Raw genomic sequence first — 19489 nt, 5'->3', positions numbered from 1 at the left:
TTTGCCAAGCTTGCCTAAGGTTAGTTCATCAAAATGAGAGCCACAAGTTGGCAAGCCTAAGGAAATCTTGCCACACTTTTTATGTGTATGCCATGTGGGGTCCAAGTGTGGCTTGCCTAAGATGTGGCATGAACCAAACACTCATCTAAGTTGGTCAAACTTGCCTAACCTTAGTTGTGGCAATTTTTGGCTAAGTTAGTCACAAACCAAACAGCCCCTAAATGCATATGGATGGTTAGGTGGAAACAATTGGCGGAGACATTTGAGTGTTTTGATGATCCGCGTTGAAAATGCCACGAGGCGCGCATACATGTCACACTGTTGTTTCTAGTTCAGCAGCAGCAACCATCTTGGACAATAGTGGACGGTGATCCCGAGAAGAAAGTCTCGACACGGCACATCATAAAAAGATTGCACTGCTATTGGTTACATGGATCTATCAATGAAAAATCAAAGATTTGACACTGACCCTTCTTAACTGTGAGGTCACCGGTCGATCTCGCACAGGATAATTACGTGCGGCTAACAGTACCTGCCTATAGAAGGTTCAAAAGAGGAAAAAGAAAACTGCCTAGAAGATAACCAATTATGCTACATTTACAAGCAGGTTAAGGAAAAAAAACTCACCCCTTTGTGGCCGACGTGCTCCACCATATTCCCGCTGGCCAAGGCCCCAACCATGGCGCCGATGTTGGAGAGCGAGCCGAACACCGAGAACTGCGCACAGCGTCGTCAATCACTAATTCAGATGCCGGGGCAAGGCAGCGACGCGACAACGGTAGACGGGCACGGGCAATGAAAGGGTCGACGATGACCTCGGAGATGGAGAGGCTGAGGTCGCCGGTGATGGCGTACTGCGTGGGCGAGGAGAAGCCACCCGTGAAGCCGAACTGGACGGGGCCGACTGCGACGACGAGCGTGCAGAGCAGAGCGGAGACGTGGGACTTGCGTGTGGCGTACCACCAGCTCCCCGTGTTCGCCAGCAGCGGCTTCCGCATGGCCATGTCGTCGTGGTCGCTCTGGCCGTTCATGGCGGTCGCCGGCAGTTGGATGGAGAAGAAGAGGATGCGACGGTTGAAATGTGGAGAGGTCCTCTGTTGCAATTCGTAGCTGCAGATGGTTGCTTCCCTACCACAAGGAATTAAAGCCGACAGAGAGCATTATTATTCAGTCTACTGGGCTGGATCATATACTGTAGGATAAGAAAGCAGGCCTCATAATTCAAAAGCCTATTCTCTATTATCTAAAAAAAAGAAGAAGACGTGCTTTTAATCGAATATATTCCCTCCTGCTTTTCTGCAGGCTGCTACCTTTTAGTGTTTATTATGCCTAACTAAACTAACCATTTCGACTCCTCTTCGTGATGCCACGCCATAATTGAACAATTACAGAATGTGCTATTTGTTCGGCCGGCGACGAAGGGATGATTATAGGGGCACGTTTTCGTCTCGCTTCAATAATTGTTGTTGTTGAAGATATCGTTGGTAGTGCGGATTAGGCGCTCGGCCTTGCCGTTTTGCGGTGATGTGTGGGGGCACAAGAGACGGAAGGAGGCGCCATAGCGAGAGAAGAGATCACGAAGGGAGGTGGTAAGGAATTCACCCCCGTTGTCGCACTGCATGCATTGTATGGAGACGTGGAACTGAGTGAGGACATACGCATGGAAACGGTGAAGTATGTCGACGGTGTCGGATTTGTGGCGTAAGGGAAACGTCCAAGAGTAGTGTGAAAAATCATCTAATATCACTAAGTAATATTGAAAACCAGAAAAACTACTAGTTGGAGAGGTCCATAAATCACAGTGTATTAATTGAAAAGGAGCGCTAGTAAAGGAATGGGAATGAGAAAATGGCAGCCGTGGCTGCTTGCCTAGTTGGCATGCCGTACAAACGGAAGTGTTTGACACACCCTTATTACAGTTTGGAAGGAAATAAGTAGATAACATGGAAATGGTTTTATTGCTCGGATGCCCCAAGTGCTGGTGCCACACGTCGCCACCGACGACAGTGAGAAGGGCTTGCACGTTGGTGTTGGAGAAGAAGGGGTAGAGGTCTCCATGGCTATTGCACCTCATGATTATCTTGCGAGTGGCTAGGTCCTTCACGGAAAAACCGAACGGGTCAAATTCTATACTGCAAGAGTTGTCAATGGTAAAGCGACGAACAGAAATAAGGTTTTTGAGAATCGTGGGGGAAACGAGGACGTCATTGAGAGAGAAGGAGGAGACAGTAGTAGAACCAACAGCAGTAACGGGTAAGCGAGACCCATCTCCAAGGACAATACCAGAAGAATGACGCAAAGATGGGGAAGAAAACTTGGAAAGAGTGTGCGTCATACCGGTCACATGAGAGGAGGCTCCGGTGTCCAGGAACCACTCCTGGCCGCCGCCGGCGTTGTGCTGCATAGACAGGTTTTGAAGAGCTGCGTAGAGCTGGTTGTACTGCTCCCATGAAGGCCCGCCCGTCGGCGGCGCAGCGGCCACCGGATAAGCCTGGTGTGGTGGCGGCGGGCGCGGGCCGAGAACGCCCGCGGCGTTGGGCGCAGCCCATCTAGGACGAGGCGGGGTCGAGCCAGGGAGCATGGTGCCGTACGGGGCGAAGAAGCCAGAGAGCGGCGGACCTGGGGTTGGTGTAGAGGCGCCGCGCCCGGTCGAGGAACCAGCAGAGGAGGACGAGCCGCGGCCACGGCCACGTCCGCGGCCACGCCCACGGCCGCGGGAGCCAGGGTCGCCGGTCGGGGAGGCAGCGCCCCCTCTGCCATTGTCTGCGGAGGAGCCCCGGTCCGCGGAGGAGCCCGAGGGAGCCCTGTCGGTGGAGGAGTTCGCGCCGCCGGCGATGGTGAGGGCGGTGGCAGTGGCCTCGGGGCGGCCGTCGAGGCGAGCGCGCTCATTAGCCGCGATTTCCTCCATGAGGAGCCGCGAGCGCGCCTGCACGAACGAGGGAAATGGCGTCTGCATCGGAAGGAGCGTCGCCATGATCTAAAATTTGCGGGAGAGCCCGCGGATCAGCTGGAGAGTCAGGGCCCGATCGGTGATGTGGTCGCCAACGTCCTCGAGCTCGTTGGCGAGGGACTTAAGCCGCCGACAGTACTCGGCGATGGACAGGTCCCCCTGGACCAGGTTGCAAAACTCCGCGCCGAGGATGACGGCGCGCCCCGCTTGGTTGTCGCGGAACAGCAGGTGCAGCTCGGACCAGATGTCGAACGCCGTGCTCTCCGGGGAGGCGACGACGTCCAGGAGCTCGTCGGCGACAACCCCATGGAACCACAAAACGATCGTGAGGTCGTCGTTGCGCCAAACCGCGCTCTGGCAAAGTGGTGCAGCGGGCTCGTCGAGGTGGGTCTGCACGTTATGGCGACGACAGATGCAGTAAAAGAGTTTGCGCCATTTGGTGTAGTTACCAGATTCCAACTCCAGCCGGGTTTGAAAGTGATGCGCGATGGATGCTGGGAGGCCGACGGAGGAGGACGAGCCGACGTCCGGCGGGGCCAGGTGGGGGAGCGTGGCGTTGTCGAGGCGCGGGACCGGAACACTCCCGGCGAGGCGAAGTTGAGTCGCGGTGGGCGGAGCAGAAGAAGATGCGGCGAGGTGGAGGCCGGGGGCCGCCGTGGAGGAGGAAGGAGGGGCAGCCTCGGGGATGGGCTCCTTGCCACGGACGATCGCGGGCGCGAGGCGTGGAGCGGGGGCCGCGATGACCGCGACGGGGGCCGCAGGTGCCGCAGCGGAGTGCGGGACGGTGGCCGCGGTGACCGCGGTGGGCACGGCGACAGGGTCCGCGGCGAAGAGACGCCGGGCGGAGGGAGAGACGTAGGCAGACTCGAGGTCGGTAGAGCAGGAGCGACGAAGGAGTCGATCCATGGCGGAAGCAGAGATGAAGAAGAAGGATCGGAGGTGTCTGATACCAAGTTGAGTCGTATATCTCTCGGCGCCCCTCCTAGCGACGGACTAGCCGTCGTCGCCGTCGCCACCGCGCCGCGCGAGAGATATACGACTCAACTATTAGGTCGTCCATGAATCTGATTGTAATTTTTTTGTTATTTATGATAATATCTATACTGTCATGATAGATGATGAATAGATCAAAAGGTTCTCTAAAAAAAATTAACATGCTCTCATCACTTCATCGTTCGCTGCAAGCTTTATCTTCCCTATTATGGATCTTAAGGCATCTCCAAAGGAGACCCGCAAAGCTTCGGTATATGTCTGGTCAGACATATTTGTTTACTTTTGCAATCTAATGAGGACCCATATTGGTCCGCAAAGCGGTCCGAACGTCCGTTTTTCGGCAAAGTGAAGACAAACATGAGCGAGATGTACCGGAGTTCAGACATTCACTCACCAACCAAAAGCCTCCGTGTGGTTCTCCTCTCTTCTCTCTCTCTGCACATCATTGTCCCCCTCTCCCCTCTCTCCTCCTAATCGGAGACCCCACCATAATATTTCACCATATGCATGGTCCCATCTCTTTTTTTCCTCCCAGTCGGATACTTTGTAATTAGCGTTGGACGGCTCACTCCCGTATCATATCCACGGAGCATGTCCGGACATAAAAATGGACATATACCAGAGGAATTTGCATGTTGGTGTTGGAGATGCCCTTATGCCCAATGCTTCGTTGGTATGCGTACTATTGTACTTTCAAGCAATACTGTTTTTCTTGTTAGTGCATTCCAAGCAAAACGAGTACCCGTGGCAGTACATTTACTACTTATAGTATTCTTTTGATACCATGCAGAAGAACAGCTAGAGTGTACCCCTCCGTTTTTTAAATAATGTACTTTCAATTTTGTTGGAGAATCAAATTATCTCAAAGTTCGATCGAGTTTGTGCAAAAATATATTTATGCTTGTGAAATCAAATAGGTATATGATGAAAATATATGTTATCATGAATCTAATGTTACTAATTTGATTACATTATTGGTATATTATTATATAAATACGGTCAAATATGAAAAAATTAACTTTCCAAGTACACTCTTTTAAAAATGGAAGGAGTATGCCATGATTTTGATTTTATTTGACAGGTATGCGATGGAAGGGCCTTAGTCTACGCGATGGTCCTTGTCTTAGCCACAAGACATTTTCTTGTCAGTCGGTGCGATCTTACTTACACGTCTCGCCGGTAGCCTTATTTTAGGCATATGATATTCCATAGATAATGGCCACCTCCTGTACTCCTCCCGGCAACCGTTGACCATTCTTACTATTTTTAGGTTTCGATTGGCCAACTGAACAAGCAATCATATGCTTCTTTTTCTCTTTCATGATGCTCAATGTATGTTAAGACTGCGAATAACACCCCACCCACCCCTCCCCCAAGCCAACTGAACAAGCAATTATATGCTTCTTTTTCTCTTTCATGATCTATGCTCAATGTATGTTAAGACTGGGAATAACCCCCCCTCCCCCCCTCCAAGTCCCGGTCGATGCTAAATCTGTGAGATTTTACGTTGATATTTGTGTAAAAAAATCAGTTTTTCTCTCTCTTGCATATTATGTCACTTGACTAAGACTTGATTAAATCTCAGTCGACTGAGACCTAGCCACACCCTTTAGTTTTTTTGGAAAGGAGAACCGGATTATATGATGGCAGTGCCACTCTAGATACCAGCTACGAAGTGAAACAGCCCCGCGCCGCCTCCCCGCGAGACTGCGCAAACCCTAGCTGCCGTCGGATACCAACCCCTCCTTCGCTCCTCCTCACCTGCTGCCGCTGACAAGCGCCGTCGGGTAAAGTCCGCATGAAGGCGGCAGCGGCAAACCTTCCGTACACCGCTCACATGGTAGGATGTGCGGGGTGGTTTCATCGGGCGTTGATGCGGGTAGCCGTGGCGTGTAGCCAAAATTTGTTCGGCGTTGGCCCACGTGCCAGACTCGCGTGGAGAAGCCTGTGTCTGTGTGCCATGGGCGCGTGGTGAGCGCAGGCACCACGACACCCCATGTGCTGACCTCGTTGCCGCCGCGGTCACCGGCCTCTGTCGCAGTGTCAGGGGTCCTCTGGCTCTCTTCTACACAGACGGTGGAGCCTTGGAACCTGAGCGGCGGCCCATGAACTTCTAGGTGCCGGCGACTGTCTACGACCATGCGGATTGGTGTGGCGGTCGATGTGATGTTGGGCGGCTGTAGCTTCGGCTTGGTCCGTGATCAACCCAAGGCGGGTGCCGTAATTTATATCTTATTGCTAGTTGTCGGCGTGTTTTTGTTTATTTTAGTTAGTGTTGATTATGTGCATTTTAAGAGTATCTTCAGCCGTTGGCCCCCCAGGAGGGGCAAAAAATCGCCCTCTGAAGACGCACCGGCGCTAAACCGCGCACTGGGGACGTGATCATGGCGCCCACATTTTTTTTTGAAAAAGTTAAATATGACGCAAACACGGCTCAAATTTAATGCAAAAACATCGGCGAGTTCGTTCAAATTTAAACATATTTTACAAAAAAGGAAAAAACTACTACGGGCTGCCCCCGCCGTCTCCATCGCCGCTCCTCGCTGTCTACCTCTCCGCTCCCCGCCGCCCGCCGCCCGCCTTTGCAGTTCTACATGTCGAGGAGGCGGTAGAACCGCGTGTAGTCGCCGCCGTCGTCGTCATCGTCGGCGTCCCCGCCTCCGCCGCCGCCGTCCCTGCTGCATCCCTCCCCCGGTTGGCGCGGCGGGTTGGACGGTCCGGGGGCGTCCTCGTCGTCATCATTGTCGAGGATCACGATGCCGTGCTCGTCCTCGCGCCCACGCTTGCGGGCGGCGATCTCCTCCAGGGCCCGGCCTGCCGGACCATCTCGTCGCGGAGGTAGTCGTCCCGCGCCCACTGCAGGGCGTCCTCGTCGTAGAAGCCGCGTCGGGCTATCTCCTCGTACTCCGCGGGGAGGCCGGGCTCTGGCTTGGGCTCGACGAGGACGAAGCGACCGGAGGGGGGTGGAGTCGCTGATGCGGACGCCGGAGCTGCGGGTGCGAGCATTGACAGGCATGTCCTGGGGCTCCGGCTTGACGGGGCGGAGGCAGGGAGAGCCCGACGACCGGCCGGACGAGGAGGAGGACGCCCCGGGCCGCTCCATGCGCCTCAGCGTCCAGGAGCTCCCACGGCGGCGTGAGAAGGATGGGGGAGCGGGGTACTCGAGGTGCGGCGTGTTGCCGCCCTCGATGTACTCGAGGACGGCTTCCAACGTGCAGCCGGGCACGCCCCACCACCGGCGCCGGCCCTCGGAGTTGAGCCTGCCAGTGGGCACGACGCCGTTCGTGGCCTCGAGCTGCTCGGCGTGACGGTGGCGGAAGTAGGTCTCCCAGAGCGGGCTGTCGGGGACGTAGCGTGGCCCCTCCCTCGCCGCCCGCGGTAGGGACGCGCGGATACGTGCGATCTCCGCACGCCGCGCCGCCTCGGTGGGTGGTGGTGGCACCGGCACGCCGCCGGCGCTGATCCTCCAAGCCCCGGGCACCCGCATGTCCGGCGGGATCGGGTACTCGGCCTCGAAAAGGAGGCGAGCCTCGTCCTCGTGAAGATGGCGGCGCCCAAAGCCATTCGCCGCCGCGCCATCGCCTGGGAAGCGCTCGGCCATTCTTCTGAACTGAAGACGGCGAGAGGAGGAAAGGGGAGAAATGGGCGCGTCAGCGGTGGAGTATCTGTGTGTGTCTCCGACGCGCTGGTGGTCGGCTTATATAGGCGGAGGCGCCGCGTGGTAGGCTTGGCCGGCGCGTTATGCGTGGCGTGGTGGCATGGCGGGCGAGGGGACGCGCGTTGCCCGGCCTTCACTGCGCCGCCCGTGAGGCATCAATGGAGGCTGACCGGCGCGGCAGCGCGCGCAGCTTTGGCATTGATTCGTCGCGGGAAACGAGGCGATGAGGACGACGAAGCGGCGAGAAGAGAGTCGAGTCACTGACGTGGCTGGCCCACGGCCCTTCTTGCCAAAAACGATTCGCCCGGCGCCCCCGAGCGACCCCCAGCGCGCTGGGTTTGGGTTGGGTCCGCCGACGCCAATTTCGACCTGAGTCGGCGAAAACTGGGCCCTTGGGGGCGCGACTGAGCTGATTTTTTGACGTCGGCGGCCGAAAAATCGTTTGGAGGGCCTTCTTGGGGTGCGGCTGGAGATGCTTTAACTATGTAGGGGCCGGTTGTGTGCTCATGGTGGTTTATCATCTTGATGCTTTATTTGGGGCCAATAAAACCCACCCTTTGTGAAGAAAAAGTGTCATTCTAGAGTTCTGTGAAAGATCATAAGACCATGACCGACATACATGGTTGTTTCAGCCAAGAGCAACTCTAGCAGAGTCTTCAAAAGGTCCAGAATTACCAATAATAATCGTCAATATGGATGCAGGGGCTAAAAATCCACTCTATGAAACTGTTTTTCTTTAGCCACTTTTGCTTCGATACAACCCTATAAACACATCAATAAAGCAGGTCTTTCTACATCCCTTTATAATAAATGATAGGATGGTCTTTTATAAAAGTACATCACCTACATCGAACGCGTCAATATGCGACTTGTGTACGTACCTCCCGTACACGACCCGGGGTACATGGCATACTAAGCGCTGGGCCTACCCATTTTAATTTTCTTATTCTGTTAACCTGAAAAAAGCGTGTGTGACGTGATTCAAACACACGACCTCTGTGTTAGGCCAACTCCACCGCACGATCTCAAACGGACGTCCGGATTGGTCCGAATCTGTCCCTTTGGGGCGCCGATGGGTACGCCCGTGTCCGGCTGTGTCCATTGGGTCGTGCGTGCGCCCACCGTGCGGCCGTACCCCAAATCGTGTCCGGGGTGGATGGGATTAAAAATAATAATTAAATAACTAAAAAAGCAAATAAACGCATTTAAAAAACATAAAACATATATATGGGTTGGCCACAAGACGGCCCAGTTTCAACGGTCACTTAAAAGGCCCAGATTCATAATTAACATAATAAGAAAATAAAAAAACTCCTCCCGTGCCCGTCGGTGCCGTGGCCGTCGCCGTCTTCACTGGCCGCCGGTGTCGTCGTTGTCGCTGACGAGGTCGACGTAGTCCGGCGGCGTCCAGAGGTGGGCCGAAGGTGCGTGGTGGACGGGGGCCGGCTGGACGGCCGGAGGTGCCTGCACCACCTCCTCCCGTGGCGAGGCCTCCCGCTCCGGTCACCGCGGCGGAGTGGGGCACCAGTTCACGCCCACGCCGGCGGCCATCTCCGGAGCAGTGCAGGACCAGCCCCACTCCTGGCCCAGCAGCTGCTGGAACGCGGCCGGCAGGTCCTCCCTCCTCTCCTCCTCGACGGGGAAGGCGACGTCCCCGGCGGCAGAGAGGGCCATGGCCTCCTCCAGGCCGTCCCACTGCCGCTCGTCGTGCGTGTACATGGAGTCGTCCATGACACGCTGCAGGAGACGGGCCTCCTCCTCGTCTGTCATGCGAGGAGGTGGAGGGGGCGACGGAGACGGCGACGGCGTGGGCGTGACGCTGCGGACCCGCCTACGCCCGTGCTCCTGGGCGCGCTCCCGTGGCCGCCGCGGCCCCGTCGAGCTGCCGGCGAAGAAGGAGGCGCGCCTGGTGTCGTGCTCGTCACGAAACCAGGTGTCCCACAGCGGGGAGTCGGGGGCGTACCTGGCGTCATAGAAAAGGTCGTCGGGGAGGAGGCGGCGGCGGCGCTCGATCTCCTCGGCGCGCGCATGGCCGCTCTTCGGGACCGGCGGGATGGGGACCCGGTCGGCCGAGAGGTGCCAGTCATTGGGGAGATGGGCGTCGCTCCAGGGGAGCGGCGTCCTTGTCTCCCAATAACGGCGGCAGACGGACGCCCGGACGTAATGCCGGTCGCGCTCGCCGGCGGACGTGGGCGCGATGGAGAAGGCGGGCGGCGCGGGGGCCCGGCGTGGTGGCGATGGCGAGGCGGGCTCCTCCTTCTTCACCGAGCCGCGACGGCGTCCCGACGAGGAGCCGGCCTTGCGGTCGTGCCTACCTTTGCGGCCGTAGTTCCAGAGGCCCATGGCTGCGGGCGGCTGGCCGGCGAGGTCTAGGCTAGGGTTTGGGACATGGTCGCCGTTGTCGGGTTTCGAGGAGGCCGTGGGGTGGCGTGGGGCAGTGTGGACGACGACCCGTCCACGCTTCTCACTTAAAGAAGGACGGCGACCGCTCGACGTGCGAATGACAGGTGAGGCCGCCCGCTCGTGCGCATTGATGTGGGCGGGTGGGAGGTAGGTGGCCGCCTGCCACGCGGCCCCGACGCGGACGAGCGCGCGTCCGTTTGGTGTCCGCCGCGACCCAAATCCGGCGCAAGTTTGCGCTCAAAATGGGTCGGCCCGGATACAAAACGGACAAGATGGGTTCAGGCCGTCGCGCGCTGGGCCGCCTCCTTTGTCCGTTTTACCCCAAACGAACAGGACCGGACATGACAGGATCGCGCGGTGGAGTTGGCCTTACCCTAGCCGCCTTCTATCAATGCCGCCGCCTCTTCCCTCATGCACGACGGTATCCAGCCGCCGGCGACCGTGAGATTGCCCACGTCCAGCCCTCTTCTTCCCCTACAATCTCTGCCCTAAATCTGGTAGAACCCTAATTTCTACTAGACGCTCTTTCTGAAGCAAGTGGGTGACGATGGCTTAGGCCAAATATCTGTTAGACATTTTCACGAGCATCTCACGTGTGTGCCAGCGCCTCCCTCTGTCAGATCGGCGAAAGACCACCGGTCTACCATAGTCTTTTTTGCAAGAAGCACTGATGGATTGCTAAACGCCTGTGATGCTCCTTCTCACGCGAGGGGCGACGATGGCTTGGGCCAAATAGCCGTTAGACATTTTCACGAACAACTCGCGTGCGTGCCACCGCAATCCTGGCTGCTGCCGGCCGGAACCCAGCGCGGCGCAGCTTGTCCGTCGGCGGCGGCAAGCTCATCCTGGCAGCGTCCCACGGGAGGCTGGAGCGTCGTGTCTTGTCGCCGCGTCCCATGTCTGCCCGACAAGGGCGCCGGCTCGGTCCGCCTGCTCGACTCTGGTGGTCCACGTCGTCCGAGTGCTCGCTTCCCCTCCCTGAGGCCGTGGCGACGCCGTGCTGCTCCCACCTCCGGCGGCAGCACCCCGTACACTCAACGCACCCGCATCCGCACCCGGACGAGGGCATGCCTGTCCGTCACCGCAACGAGCTGGCTGGCTGCTGTCGGGACTCGGGAACACGTCGTTCTCCTCCTCGGCGTTTCAGTAACTAGGATTAGTCTCGTTGGTATTCCCTCCGTTCCTAAATACTCCCTCCGTTTTTTTACTTTGCATATAAGATTTCGTCAAATTCAAACTTTATCAACTTTGACTAAGTTTATAAAAAAATATATCAAGATTCACAATATGTAATCAATATTGTTAGATGCGTCATGAAATCAATTTTCATATCATATAGCATTAGTATTGTAGATGTCGATATTTTTTCAATAAAGTTGGTCAAACTTTACCAAGTTTGACTTTCACCAAATCTTATATACAGACTAAAAAAAATGAAGTAAGTATAAGTCTTTGTAGAATTCCACAATGGACCATATAGGATGTATATAGATGCATTTTAAATGTAGATTCATTCATTTTGCTCTGTATATAGTTCATCTAGTAGAAACTCTACAAAGACTTATATTTAGGAACAGAGGGAGTACATGTCATGCTTCTATGCCATCCTTGTCATTGAGTGGATTCAGAGTTGTATAAGTGGTAACCTACGCCTGATTTTTCAACATATATTAGTGTTAGGGCATCTTCAGAGGAGACCCTCAAAACTCCAGTACATGTCCTTTGCAGGAGTTCAAACATTTTTTTTTGTTATCCAATGCTATCCCAGTTGTTCGAAAATGCGCCCTGACGTTCAAACTCTCCAAACTCGAAGCAAGGTGGGGGAGCTTTGGGAGTTTCCGGACATCCGTCTAGCCAACCAAACACCATCATATCGAACAACCAAACATCCTCTCTCTCTCCTGAACGGCAACATGCACATGCATAGAGGAACATTTAGGGAACATGGATGGATTGCCGGCTCACGCATCATTGTCCGCGGCCACTTTCAGACATAAAAAGAAACATTTGTGGTGTCCGTTTAAAGGCCAATGTTGGAGATGCCCTTAACCTCCAGTGTAGTGTAGCAAACAAAGCACAATGCTATTGCTTGGTAGCCCATGTGCCACCATGAGGCCTTCAGGACAAGCGCGACGAGATCAGAACTCCGAATCTGGATCGGGGCACTGTCATGCCAGAGACAAAGAGCGCGCCCGAGCCACCCGTCGCCCCATCTCTTACAGCCCATACAACCAAGAGGGAAAGCCACCACTTCCATCATGGTGCCCGCCGAAGAGCCAACCATACAGACCGTCATCCAGGGCTGCCGGCACGACATCCATGTCCGAAACACCACCACCCGCCCACATCCCCGTGCACCCACCAGGTTAGGAGGAGTAAAAGGTGTTTCCTTTCACTCCTAGCCTGACATCAGCCACGGAGTCTGGTTCAACGTCTCCACGGTAGGAGGCACCGATGCCCGCGTCTCCAGCCAATCATGTGGACCGGGGGAGACATAACCCAATGGCTAACAACGACCGTCGTCGAGCAGGCTCGCACGACGCCATGTTCGAGGTCTTCGACACCGTTCCGCCCGACAAAGTGATGAGGTCCCGACCACCACCAACTACCATAGCACCCGCCTGGAGAGGGACTTGAGCCCGCGAGCACCACCCGGGTCGAGCCCAATATCACCCCCTCCCCCCACCCCCCGGTGCAACCGCACCGACCTGCCTCGGGCCTAAATTTGGCCCACCTGAGCGCGAGCCCTAAGACAAAGACACCACCGTCGCGCATGCGGCAAGCTTGGCCTCGTGGCCGACAATCGTCCAGCCCCGTGCGTCACCGACTCGAACCCAGGAGAAGGGAGAGCGCCTCTGGGACCTGCGCCACCTACATATGAGTAGCTTTCGGGAAAAAAATTTGGAATAGAACAATACATGAACAAAAATTGTGAGACAATCTTTTCTATTGCTTGCTTTTCACTCTCTATCTAGATAGCATAGAGAACAACAGTTGTCTCTCTGGTCTCACCCCATTTCAAAATAAGTATCGTGGTTTTAGTTCATTTTGGATGGAGTTTCCTCCTCTTCAACTCATTGTATCATACTTTCCACCAATATTTTCATGCAAAATTGTTCACCAAGAATTAAATCTAAGCATTACGACTAGCTTGACTGTACTTTTCCTTGACCCACCTCATTATTGATATTGTTGCAGTGCCTCATCATGATGCAATTGGCTTCTGTTTTTTCTTGAGAAGAAAGTTCTCATCTACCTAGTTGTTTGTTGTTTTAATGTTTATTTTAAACATGATTTTTTTGCATGGTAGATAATTTGGTGTGTGAGGTGCGTTTCAAATTTCAGATCATTTGGACATATGAGTAGCTCTCAGCAAAACAGTCCTATGCCTCCACTAAGTCCCTGACTATTCATCGTAAAACATCTAGAGAACCCTAAAGAGAATTTCAGATTCTCTACTCTCTCTGCCCTGATCTTGGTTTCCATCACAAAGAGAAGGGCGGGACCTTCTTGCTTCACCACATTGTGAAGCTCACGAACTACTTCGGGGTTCCCAAGCCCCCGGCAGTTCCAGCTTAAGCAAATAATTGACCCTGGCAGGGCTGACTCGCAGCCGCTGCCGAATTTTCAGAGTTCGTTGGGGTTGGTTTCTTTTTCTTTGGTTCTCTAACCGTGTCGTCATCTTCAACTCCATCCCCATCAACAACCAGCTCCCGTCCGGTTGTTTTGCCCTCCCCCTCATTTGCTATGTGGTTCATCAGCAAGGGCATCTCCACCTTCCTGTACACCTGAGTCGGCGGCCCTCCCTTGCGTTTAGGTGCCTTATTCCTCTTCTTCATTCAATTCACCTCAGTACCTCCATCAGCTGCCGTACTTGAGTTCATCGATTCTTGCTTACTATTTTTTGCTTGTTGGTTCTTAGACGACGAACTATCTGACGATAGGGCCCCCCTTTTCTCCTTCGGCGGCTGGAGTCCCTTGCCAAACAGCATATCACCATGCTCATCACTCGTTCCCGATGTCGGATAGAACAAATCCGAGTGGCCCAACCGGCCACAAGAGAAGCAGAAGTGGGGGATGTTCTCATACTGTATGTCATAAGGATCGGTTTGCCCCCTCCTTGCCGATTCAATCAAAATCCACCTCCTCAATGGTTTGGCCACATCCAGGGTTACTCAAGCACGCAAGTAGCCTCCATCATGGTCGAAGTGAATAAGAGTTGCGTTCTTGTCAATCTGTTTAGAAATTGCCTTGCTCCACCTCTCATCCCTCAGATTAAACGGGAGATTCACAACCCTAGCCCAAACTTGCAATTTATCAAAACTGAGTTCCGACGGCCTCATGCAATCATCAAACTCTGCCAAGATCACCGGGTGCTTGCTGATGTGCCATGGGCTCCCATACCACATGCGATCGTGATCCCTCTTTGTGGCGAACTCCGCCACAAATATGTTTTCTCTAACTACACGGAAGAACAATCCTTTAGGGTTACCCCATGCGGGACGTAGGGCGTTGGAGATTGTCTGGGTGTGCAGTATGTTTCGATGCAGTACCTTCCCCACGATCATCTCTGTCATCGAGAACGAGCGGTGTTGCCTCTTCCTCCAAGATGTCTAGTTTCCCCAACTATTCCTTGAGACGAGCCCAACAGACTTGGGCGAGAGTCCCCCCCCCTCCCTTGCTGCCATCGCTGCCCGATGCATCCATCTCTAGCCGGCAATCTCGAGCACGCCCCGTCGATCGAGTCCACGGGCACCACCAAGATTCGCAAAACCCTAGTCGCCTCAATCGCCTTAGGAGGACCAAGGTTTCCGAAATACTTCGTGTTGTGGCTAACTTTTTTACAGACCTCAAATTTGTATTTTTTGCTGAGAGCTACTTGGATGTCCAAATAATCTGAAATTGTGAGCGCATCTCACGCATCAAATTATCTACCATGCAAAAACAAATTGGAGTTTTTTAAATTTCCTAGTACTTATTTTGAATTTTTCTTCGATGCGGATGCAAACGAGGCTGGGCACCAAATCGCTGTTCTCCCCCGGCCGAGTAAATTGCACAGAAATACCACAATTGGGGCATTGGAAGCAGATTGGTACCAAGTTTGGTAATTTTTACGTGTCGGTACTAAGTCTGGGGCTAGACGTTACAAAAAGGTCTAAATCGCGTATAAACGCGTATTGACGGTGTATCTGACCGGCGGGGCCCGCATGTCAGCTGCCGATGTGGCATTCTTTTTGCAGAAAGTCCCTTGCTTCGCCGACGCTACTGTTCATCGTCTCCACGCACGGCGGCGCCCGATCTAGATCAAGGGGAGGAGCCCCTCGAGCCCGAGCTCCTTCGCCTCCCGTAACCGCCGCCCCGCCCCAGCCTCCACCTCGCCTCGCGTGCTTGCAACCGAAGCAGGAGAGGCAGCGGGACTTGGCGCAACTCCGGCGGCAGGGAGCGGCGTAGGGCGCGTGAACCGATGGATCTGGACAGCGACTCACGCGGCGGAGGGCAGGAGGGGCGGCGCTGGTCCTCTGTTCATACAACAGAGAGGGAGGAAACAGGGAGGCCGCGAGGGGACCTGGTCACCGGCGATGGCTGCTCTGGCGAGGCGCGTGGGGCGGGGTCGACAAGACGCTAGGGCGGAGGCGACTGGAAGGAGGAGCCCGGGCACGAGGAGGCGGTGGCGTGCTGGTGAGCTCGGGAGGAGGCGCGAGGGGTCCTCGTGGCTGCTGCTGCTCGCCGGCGACGGCTGGGGGCGGGGTCGGCGAGACCCTCGGGCGGAGGCGGCTGGGAGGAGGAGCCCAGGCACGAGGAGGCGGCGGCGCGCTGGGGAGCTCGGGAGGAGGCGCGAGGGGTCCTCGTGGCTGCTGCTGCTCACCGGCGACGGCTGGATCGACTGGTTTTCTGCGCGCGGGGGGGGGGGGGGGGAGGGGTGTTTATGCAAAAAAATGCCACGTCGGCACCGGACAGGCGGGCCCCACCGGTCAGATACACCGTCAATACGCGATTTAGACCTTTTTGTAACGGCTAGCCCCAGACTTGGTACTGACACGTAAAAATTATCAAACTTGGTATTAATCTGCTTCCAATGCCTCAATTATGGTACTTCTGTACAATTAACTCCCCCGGCCCGTCTCTATTCTACCGTACACTGTGGTCTGACGTGTCGTTCTCCCGGCAAGCGCCCTGTGGACCCTCAGTGATGGCCCATATTAACATCCTCAACAATAATTCACTTTTGGTTTTGCGGGGCTGAGCAATAATTCATTGACGCTGCAGCAACCGATCTACCTACACCGCAGCTGATACTCAAAAAAAATACCTACTACCCCAGCACACCGTGTAGGATCAATTGTAGGCTAGCTATGCTAAAATAAAATAGGCCTTCTTTGGTTCATAGGATTGGAAAATCATAGGAATAGAAAAGCCATAGGAAATTTGATGACATGCATCTCAAATCCTATGCATAGGAATAGAAAAAGAGATGCCCTTTGATTCACACCATAGGATTTTTCCATTGAGTCTAGGCTAATGTTTGTTTTCCTATGAAATGTGGAGGATAGAAAGAATTCCTCCATAGAAATAGGATTTCAATCCTACAAACCAAAGAGCTCTGAAGGAGTTTTTTCTATAGAAATCCTATCCTATGAAAATCCTACAAAATTCCTCCAAACCAAAGGAGGCCTAAAATTATAGGCTAGCTAGCTGGTACGTGTTGGCGCATGCATGCCACACTTCTGTATCTAGCGCAGCACTGCAGCAGGTGGTCGACTGTGATGCCGAGTAGAAGAAAGCCTCAAACTAAAACAGCGATATTTATTTTGAAATGAAAGGAGTGTTATCTTGGACCACGTTCATGTATTATTACGTGAAATATGTGATGCATGGTTGGCTGTCTGATTCGTTTGTGTTAATAACATAATTAAGTTTAGAATGATAAATCATACTCTCTTCGTTTCGAATTACTTGTTCGTGGAAACGGATAAAAATTGATGTATCTAAACTAATACGTCTAGATGCATCTATTTCTGTGAAAAGTAACTCCTATCAGAGAGAGTATCCCCTTATGTTTTATTTTGCATAAAATGGTAAAAATAGATGGATTGCCCAGAAGCTTTGCATTGCTATTTAATTTGTTGGATGCGATGGGACTATCGATCAGCAAAAGGACTGACATTGACCCTTCTTAAGTGCGAGGCAACAGGTAACGAACCGGTCGACCTCGCAATGGCGTGGTAGAGGAAGACAAGCAGCATGCTAAAGGGAAAAATCTCACCCCTTTGTGGCCAACGTGCTCCACCATCTGGCCGCTGGCGATGGCTCCCATCATGGCGCCGATGTTGGAGAGCGAGCCGAACACCGAGAACTGCAAGTAGCCAGCGTCGTCGGTCAGTCACTAGGATTCCGGGCATTGCCAGGCCAGCGAGGCCGGCAACAACAGTAAACAAAGACGACGGGCGATGGAATGGAAGGATGGTGACCTCGGAGATGGAGAGGCTGAGGTCGCGGGTGATGGCGTCCTGGGTCGGCGAGGAGAAGCCGCCGGTGAAGCCGAACTGGATGGGGCCGAGCGCCACGATGAGCGTGCAGAGGAGTGCGGAGACGTGGGACTTGCGTATGGCGTACCACCAGCTCCCCGTGTTCACCAGCAGCGGCTTCCGCATGTCGTCGTCGTGGTCGCTTCCGCCGCTCTCGTGCCCTCCGCCGTCTCCGTTCATGGCGCCTGCAGGCCCTCGCTCGCTTGCTGATGGACGAGAGAGAAAGAGGGGAGGGGAGAAGAAGAGGATGTCTGACTTTGAGATGGGGAAGAGGTCGCGGGATGGGGCTCGTCTCTTGCGGTCTTGCCTGCAGACGTATATATGCTTCGCTTCCACAAGGCGCGACCAAGTATATATAAAGGAGAGAATTCTTTATTTAACACTAGCTTAAAATTTTGTGCCTTATTTAACACTGGTAAAAAATTTCTTCCTTATCTAACACCAATTCTAAATTTTTTTCCCTTTCTAACACTACCATCCATTTTGAGTACTAATGGTGTTAAATGACACGTGAGAAGACGATTTTACCCCTGGCGCAAATTATGACCAAAATTGTTCACATACTAAAAAGCAATAACTTTTTCTGTTATTAAATGCAAGATTAGGCAAAACCTCCCCTGTAAACATGCAAAATTCCATATCTGGATTTAAATTATTTTGATATTTAGTTCAAAAATTGGGCAGAACCTCCTCTGTAATTTGATGCATATCCGATCGTACAATTCACATATACATATTTTGCAACATTAATAGAAATAAAGTAAAGTGTTAATCTTGTTGTGATCACAGCCAAGCAAACTAACTCCTCCATTACAAACATTGCTAGACAATCTGATCATTACTAACTGATCATTAACTAGATGGTCAGTACTCCTAGCTGCTATTAACATTGCGTTCAAATGAGCCTTTGTATTGCTACTACTAACATTGCATTCCCAGGAGTGCCATTTAGCCACCTGAACAAGCCCATGTGGCTGCGCCCGGTCTGAAGCTGTTGCCGATGCCAACTTGGGGACACCCTGATAGGAACCTCCAGCCAACTCGGGTGCCCTGGCCTGATGCCGCTGCAGCCGAGGCACCGCCTTTGCCAGGCGCTGGTCGACCGCACCGCAGCCTGACGTTGGCCTGACCCCACTGCTGCCCCGCCATCGTCATCGGTCAACACTGGATCCACAGCCGCGTCAAGGCCTGAGCCGTCCGCAGTCGCGCCCTGGCCGTCGTCCGCGGCGCCATCTCCTTCCGCACTCCGCAGCACCGTCGCCGCCGCTAGGCCTGGGAGGTTTGCTGCCGTCGCCACCGCCTCTAGGGTTGGGGAGAAAGGGGAAAGAGAAGATCTCGGGTCGGGAGAGAATAGAGAGCCCTGGTTCGGCGTCTGTTTTTCTATTTTCTCATGCTTATGGACAAGGGCAATTTCGTCCAACTATAAAAAACTGACATCAGTTAAAATCAATTTTAACAGTGTAGGCTAACGGAACTGACGAAAGTGTTAAAAAGGGAAAGAAATTTAAGGTTGGTGTTATATAAGGAAGAACTTTTTTTTTCAGTGTTAAATAGGGAAACAACATTTAAAATAGTGTTATATAGGGAATTTTCTCTAAAGAGAATTCTTTATTTAACACTAGCTTAAAATTTTGTGCCTTATTTAACACTGGTAAAAAATTTCTTCCTTATCTAACACCAATTCTAAAATTTGTTCCCTTTCTAACACTTCCATCCATTTTGAGTACTAATGGTGTTAAATGACACGTGAGAAGACGATTTTACCCCTGGCGCAAATTAGACCAAAATTGTTCACATACTAAAAAGCAATAACTTTTTCTGTTATTAAATGCAAGATTAGGCAGGACCTCCCCTGTAAACTTGCAAAATTCCATATCTGGATTTAAATTATTTTGATATTTAGTTCAAAAATTGGGCAGAACCTCCTCTGTAATTTGATGCATATCCGATCATACAATT

The 19489-nt window shown here is 53.4% G+C and overlaps 1 protein-coding gene and 2 pseudogenes across 3 annotated transcripts; all 3 read right to left on the bottom strand.

Moving 5' to 3' along the window:
* Nucleotides 1–723: 723 nt before the first annotated feature.
* LOC147973774 (sugar transporter ERD6-like 16) lies at nt 724–17864 on the bottom strand. 2 transcript variants are annotated; one of them, XM_087522247.1, is made up of 3 exons: nt 17474–17864; nt 17269–17358; nt 724–1128 (listed from the first exon to the last, which is right to left on the bottom strand). In XM_087522247.1, exons 1-3 carry the CDS (start codon nt 17708–17710, stop codon nt 745–747), a joined length of 711 nt encoding a protein of 236 aa, XP_087378373.1. In that variant the 5' UTR covers nt 17711–17864; the 3' UTR covers nt 724–744. The 2 variants fall into 2 exon arrangements, with proteins under 2 accessions (XP_087378373.1, XP_087378372.1); XM_087522246.1 differs by lacking the exon at nt 724–1128 and having other exon boundaries at nt 7574–17358; nt 17474–17657.
* LOC147973776 (uncharacterized) lies at nt 1140–5284 on the bottom strand (annotated as a pseudogene). Its single transcript, XR_015603008.1, has 2 exons — nt 2338–5284; nt 1140–2098 (listed from the first exon to the last, which is right to left on the bottom strand). The product of XR_015603008.1 is annotated as an uncharacterized LOC147973776 (transcript).
* On the bottom strand, nt 6701–7564 carry LOC147973775 (uncharacterized; annotated as a pseudogene).
* Nucleotides 17865–19489: the final 1625 nt, after the last annotated feature.

The sequence above is a fragment of the Triticum urartu genome, chromosome 5A, assembly GCF_056163025.1.
Source record: "Triticum urartu cultivar PI428250 chromosome 5A, HENAU_Tu73, whole genome shotgun sequence".
Taxonomy (NCBI): Eukaryota; Viridiplantae; Streptophyta; class Magnoliopsida; order Poales; family Poaceae; genus Triticum; species Triticum urartu.
This window is presented reverse-complemented; position numbering and strand designations above follow the sequence as displayed.

Excerpts from the sequence above, each read along its gene's own strand:
- LOC147973774 (XM_087522246.1), bottom strand. The coding sequence starts at position 9,944 with ATGGGCCTCTGGAACTACGGCCGCAAAGGTAGGCACGACCGCAAGGCC.